The 5,773-nt window shown below is 37.6% G+C and overlaps 2 protein-coding genes across 3 annotated transcripts in view; one reads left to right on the top strand and one right to left on the bottom strand.

Annotated features, from left to right (window-relative positions):
• Nucleotides 1-4,946, top strand: part of mrps18b (mitochondrial ribosomal protein S18B) — a 7,549-nt gene extending 2,603 nt beyond the window's left edge. The window contains exons 3-7 of the mRNA XM_014027839.1: nucleotides 1,758-1,855; nucleotides 1,945-2,013; nucleotides 2,459-2,525; nucleotides 2,601-2,660; nucleotides 4,687-4,946. Coding sequence (XP_013883293.1) covers nucleotides 1,758-1,855; nucleotides 1,945-2,013; nucleotides 2,459-2,525; nucleotides 2,601-2,660; nucleotides 4,687-4,883 — 491 coding nt within the window. The 3' untranslated portion in view covers nucleotides 4,884-4,946. The remainder of the gene's footprint in view (nucleotides 1-1,757; nucleotides 1,856-1,944; nucleotides 2,014-2,458; nucleotides 2,526-2,600; nucleotides 2,661-4,686) is intronic.
• Nucleotides 4,945-5,773, bottom strand: part of abcf1 (ATP-binding cassette, sub-family F (GCN20), member 1) — a 54,698-nt gene continuing 53,869 nt past the window's right edge. For both annotated transcript variants that reach the window (XM_014027836.1, XM_014027837.1), the window contains exon 26: nucleotides 4,945-5,248. In XM_014027836.1, coding sequence (XP_013883290.1) covers nucleotides 5,082-5,248 — 167 coding nt within the window. In that variant the 3' untranslated portion in view covers nucleotides 4,945-5,081. The remainder of the gene's footprint in view (nucleotides 5,249-5,773) is intronic.

Genomic DNA, 5,773 nt, shown 5'->3' with positions numbered 1-5,773 from the left:
GTTGTAAAATGGTCACCAGGCAATATTATCGTTTATCGCAATAAATTTTGAGACAATTAATCGTCCAGCAAAATTTGTTATCGTGACAGGCCTAGATTTTCATACAGATTCTAACAGATTGGCCAGAGAAACAATATGTTATCACTGAATTTCAATCACCTGCACAAAAACATTTTAGCTCAGGATTTCTTTTAAACTTTAAGCCCTGTGGGGAGCATCTAAACAGCGTTTCTGAACGTTTCAGTCTTGTAAATATAAAACTTTTAAGGACCATTATTATTATGCTGGTGCTGCTTCTCAGTCATCCAGGTCATAGATAATAAAAAAAGGTTAAAAAACAAAACAATGGACTTCTATTCTGAAGTGAAAGACATTTAGCTTCAAACGAGAAAAAACTATATTTTAAATAGAGGAGGTCTCAGGTTTCAACCTTCAAACATTAACAATAGGACACCATAGGTTTGATTCCTAGACTCCGCTGTGAAAAGTTCAAATGAATGCGAATCACAAGGCCTCATTAAAATAAATACATTTTTCAATAAAATAAAATTGTCATTAAGGATGTGAGCTTTTGTCTTGTTAGCATGTCAGGGAATTGATGGACGAAACATTAAATCAAACATACAAATTTAAAATGTAACTAAGTGTATTTTAAGACCTAAAATGGAAAGTCTGGACACGAAGACTTTAGGACCTAAAACTGACATTCCTAATGCTATAACACCCTGCAGAAAGGCTGGTAAAATTACAGTTTTTGTGTTTCATGTTGCTTTGCTGTGGCAGCCATCTTGAACAGGGCTGACTCTAAAAGTTTATAAGTTGTAGATGTACAGCTAGGGAATACTTCCTGAAAGTTATAGTAAAATGTATCAATAGTTCTGGAGATATTTTGCTAAAACTAAAGATACATTATGTCCTGATGCATCTCAGTAATCCAGGTAAAAAATATCAAAAAGAAAAAAATTGTATAGGTCCTCTGGACGGGTTCTTCTCTAATGAAACGTTTCGTCTCTCCTCCAAGAGACTTCTTCAGTCTGAGAGTTTCAGGCAAAATTCAGGCTTTTAAGCCCTGCCTCCATGTGACTGATACTCACATCACATGGCTATTGTTGACACCTAATTAACACCTATTGTTAACAGGGGGTGGAGTGATACTGGCAATAGCTGCACTGTAGGAGGGGGACAACTGAAAACGGAGGCCTCCACCTCTGTTTAATGATGGACGGTCTTTCTTCACAAAAATGGCTTCTTTTACTCCTCTCTCAAACCAACGTTCCTCTCTATCAAGAATGAGAACATCCTCATCTCTGAAAGAGTGACCGCTGGCCTGTAAATGAGAGAAAACTGCAGAGTTCTGGCCATTAGATGTAGCTCGTCTGTGTTGGGACATTCTTTTGAACAGTGGCTGCTTTGTTTCCCCGATGTATAACTGGTCGCAGTCCTCCTGGCACTTAACAGCATTTTTTTTTAAAGATACATTAAATGGTATATGGACTGTACTTATATAGCACTTTTCTATCCAACAAAGATACTCAAAGCACTTTAAACTACAATCTGTGTCCTCATTTACCCATTCACACACATTCATACAGCACTTTATTAGATCTCCATACAAAGCTAATACAGGAAAATTAATCAATGGAGACTAATCACATTCAAACACTGATGGGACACATCAGAGGCAGTGAGGGACATGACTGCCTTTGGGTCACAAAAATCAAGATTTCTGTCAAACCCTTGTTTTCCTCTTTGGACAGAGTACATTGAAAGGTATGGAACATCACCGGTGTGGAGAGGCTACAGGAGAAACCATAAAGGAAGCATTCCACCACAGAAGACACGCCTAACTTGCATCGTAACACTTCTTTGATTCCACTAGAACCAGATTTTATCGTCTCTGTTCATCACCTTTCATTTCAAATAACCACATCCATGTTTCCACAGAGGGGAAAGAAGATCTGTGGGAACCCTTGTCCAATTTGCCGGGATCCTGACGTCATTGTCCACCATCAGGTAAAGTCACATACAGTTTTATCACGACTTAACAAAGAGTTGAAATTCATTTTCAAATGTCTGATTTAATTGATTTGGTTGTTGTAAAATATTTCCAAAACTGGCGTGAGTTATAGTCATTGTTTAAAGTCTGTTGGCTGTGGCAGCCATCTTGGATTGTGGAATTGGAATGTTTCTTGAAAGTTTAATGAAAATCTGTCCAGTGGTTCATGAGATAATGAGCTAACAGACATACAGGGTATCTGCAGGTCCTTTAAAAAGTCTTAAATTTACATATGTAAAATCAAGGCACGTGCTTTGAGTGTGTAAACTATGTCACAGTTTACACACTCAAAGCACGTGTTGGGGACGACTCTCAGATACTACCACATCAAATGTGAAGTCGGTATTTGAATGAACCTAAGCAGGCCCAGATGAGAAGTGAACCAGCTGTCTTCTCTTGCAGAACGTTAAGCTGCTGCAGCAGTTTATCTGCCCCCACTCTGGGGAGGTGTACGACGCAACTTATACCGGTAAGTCACCAAGTCATCCCTTCATACACTTAATTAGATTCACAGGACACACGTTTTATTGTCTCTTTTTCTCAGGTGTGTGTAGGAAGCAACAGAAAATGCTCAACCGGGCCATCCAGAAAGCAAGAGATCAAGGTAAAGGTTTCTCTGAAATACTATCGAGTAGCTTCCTGTCCCTTATTTATTATTTCTTGTAAATGTACCAGCTTCAGAAAGTATTCAGCTCCTCTTCACTGTCATTCTGTTGTGCTATAATTGACAGCTCATGAGTAAAAAATGACGCAAAACACAGAAGATACAACTAGGCCTGTCACAATAACCAATAAATCATTTAATCGTGTCATAAATTAAACTGAGGAAGATAAATTAAAATGAAGACAATTTTCACTTGCCTGCAATGAGCTTGTTAGTTTGTGTTTGTGGGTGGCCTGACTGGCTCCCCAAGAGGCAGCCATGACTTTTAATTGCTAGCTTTGTTAGCACACCGCAAGGACAGCGGAATCAAAACAATGACAGTATTATAAATAAAATTTTCTATTTGATATTATAGAGAATTATTTACAAAATTATTGTAGCATCCGACTTATAAACTGAGAAAAGTGAAGGTCTAAATATTTTCTTAAGTCTGGTTACAAGATTTTTTATTCTGATTTCAGCAAATCTCCAGGGTTCCTACAGTTGAAAACAAGTTAAATTTAAGACTTTAAGACCTCTTTAAAGGCACAGTTTGTAGGATTTTGTCAATTATTTTAGCCGAAATTGAGATAATCACTAATGACAATAATAAAAAACATGTCTAATCATTGCAGACAAAGACCTTGTTTTATTATTTTTACCTTATAAAAAGCTGTTTATATCTCCATGGTCACGGGTCGCCTCTACAGGCAGCCGCCATCTTGTCTACGAAGGCTCATGAAGGACAAACTGCGGTGGCGGTGTCAAAAACGGTTTTAGTTGTAAAATGTAATATTTGTTGTCTGTCATTGTAGCTGGGATAATTTTACTTATTAAAGCTCATAATCTTACCACTTGAAACATCACTAGCCCTGAAGCNATCTTACCACTTGAAACATCACTAGCCCTGAAGCTGCTGGTAGACATCGCGGTTGGAATTATCAAAGGTTTTTGACACCTGAGAGACACCGTAGCAACTCCTTTGTGTTTGGAAGCGAGGGGTGGGGGTGGGGGGAGGACCAGGGAGGATGATTCAACCACTCAACCACTGGATGTCACTGAAAACAAATCCTACACACTGTGCCTTTAATGCCATTTAAAATTTATTTTAAGACCAACTTCACAAAAAGCAATACGGAAAAAAAAATTATATACAGTGTGTGTGTATATATATATATATAAAAATCAAATCTGGACAAAAACCCCAAAAAACTTAGCGACAATTTTACCCAAAAGTTTACTTTAACAAAACAAAATTTTGTTAACTTTAACAAAATAATTTACAGTAAATTATTTTTAAAAACTAAATAAATGTTAACAATTATTTGAAATTTTGAGATGAATTACAATAATCCTATTTAGCTACAATGTTTAAGACCTCTGATGGATTCAAGACATTTTAAGTTTAATTAAGGCCTTATTTTTGGATTGATGCCTTTTAATGATCTGCAGGAACCCTGTTCTCATTAGTAAAATGAATTTAAAACAAATATTACTGATTTGTATGAAGTATAGCATTAAGAGGTTTACCTTTTGAATATGTTCTGTTAAATTACTGAATTTTTGTTTTATTGTCATTGACCTATAACTGTGAAAATACTGCATTCCAGTTGTAGCAGAACTTGAAATTCAAAAGCCGGACTGAGGTCAGCTCTGAGTTGAAAGCAGTTTATAAGTCGTCAGAATGTCGGAAAAAAGTGTTTCAATTTTTTGCTCTGCCACAATCATGCTCTACATTTTGGGTGTACAAACTGTTAAAACCATGTCCACTAATATCCACTATAAAGTACAACTGACTCAACGTAAACACAGAACTGCTAAAAACCAGTTAAAGTGTGTTCATGTGAGCAACAGCCATGTTGAAATGATGTCATGCGTGCTGGGGTACGGTCGTGTTGCACAGACTTGAAGTTACAGCGTCCAATTCATTTTCCTGACGCTGAAAGGTGATTCTTGATAAATTCACCGACACAATGTTTCCTTTCAGGACTACTTTCCTTCCAAATTCCACACGTGGACTTCTCAGGACAGGATTATTCCAACACTCACGATGCTGTTGGATACACACCTCCACCTTCCAGTACCTCAGCTGAAACCTGGTACACATGGTACCGGAAAATCACACCTGATCCCAATGAAGTGGCTAAAATCAGGAAGATGTACAAGCCTTATTTAAAACGTTAAGATAATGAAACAATCTGTACGTGTTAACAAAACTGCTAAATAAAACATGATGGAAAAAATGGATGTTTGAGGAATATTTTATTGTCAAGCTTTGGCAGAAGAACGTTTAACTTGAGTAACACTCGTAGAAAAGAACTCATCAGAGGTACTTGACCGTGGATTTTATTGTTACACCTGACAGCTGACGTGTGCAGGTGATCAGGGGTTAACCTTGTTGACCATGGTCTCGCCAAGGGCCTCCAGCACCTCCCGCTTGTAGTCATCAAAGTCTCCCTCAATCTGGTTCACGGTGCAGTCCTCCACCACCCACAGGTGGCACTGAGTCTCTGTGATGAGCCGTGCGTCGTGGCTCACAATTATCACGGCTGCACAAACAGTTTGTGTTAGTGGAATTAGTCTCAGCAAGAAAAAAAACTATTGTAAGCTTAAAATGAAGGTATATAAAGTCTTTTGGGAATCAAACACTAGAAATGCCATTCTTTACTCTTAATGCATCAGTTTTTCTCTGATGTTAAATGTGGTCAAGATGCTGTTTGGTATTAAACACATCAATATCAACAGTTGCTTATTTCAAAATTCTTTTCATTTATCTGGTATTAACATTCACCTTGTTTAATACCTGTTATCAGTGAGTTATCTGTTCAAGTATTGGTCCGAATGAGTGCTTTAAAACAGATTTTTAATTGTGTGTTTTGTTAAAGCATGCAAGATTAGACCTGAATAATGAACCACTTTGTGTCCTGAGATAGATATACTTTAAATACTTCCTACAGACCAGTGCAACCCCTCACTGCTAATAGCCTATATGTCACGGTCATTAATGACGTATTTCCGGTAAAATTCTTGCCACGCTCCTCCCTTCCACTCCCTGCTTACTGCCTATGTTTTTA

The sequence above is a fragment of the Austrofundulus limnaeus genome, unplaced genomic scaffold, assembly GCF_001266775.1.
Source record: "Austrofundulus limnaeus strain Quisiro unplaced genomic scaffold, Austrofundulus_limnaeus-1.0 Scaffold689, whole genome shotgun sequence".
NCBI lineage: Eukaryota > Metazoa > Chordata > Actinopteri > Cyprinodontiformes > Rivulidae > Austrofundulus > Austrofundulus limnaeus.
Note: the sequence above shows the minus strand (reverse complement) of the source record. Positions and strands in the feature narration are given on the sequence as shown.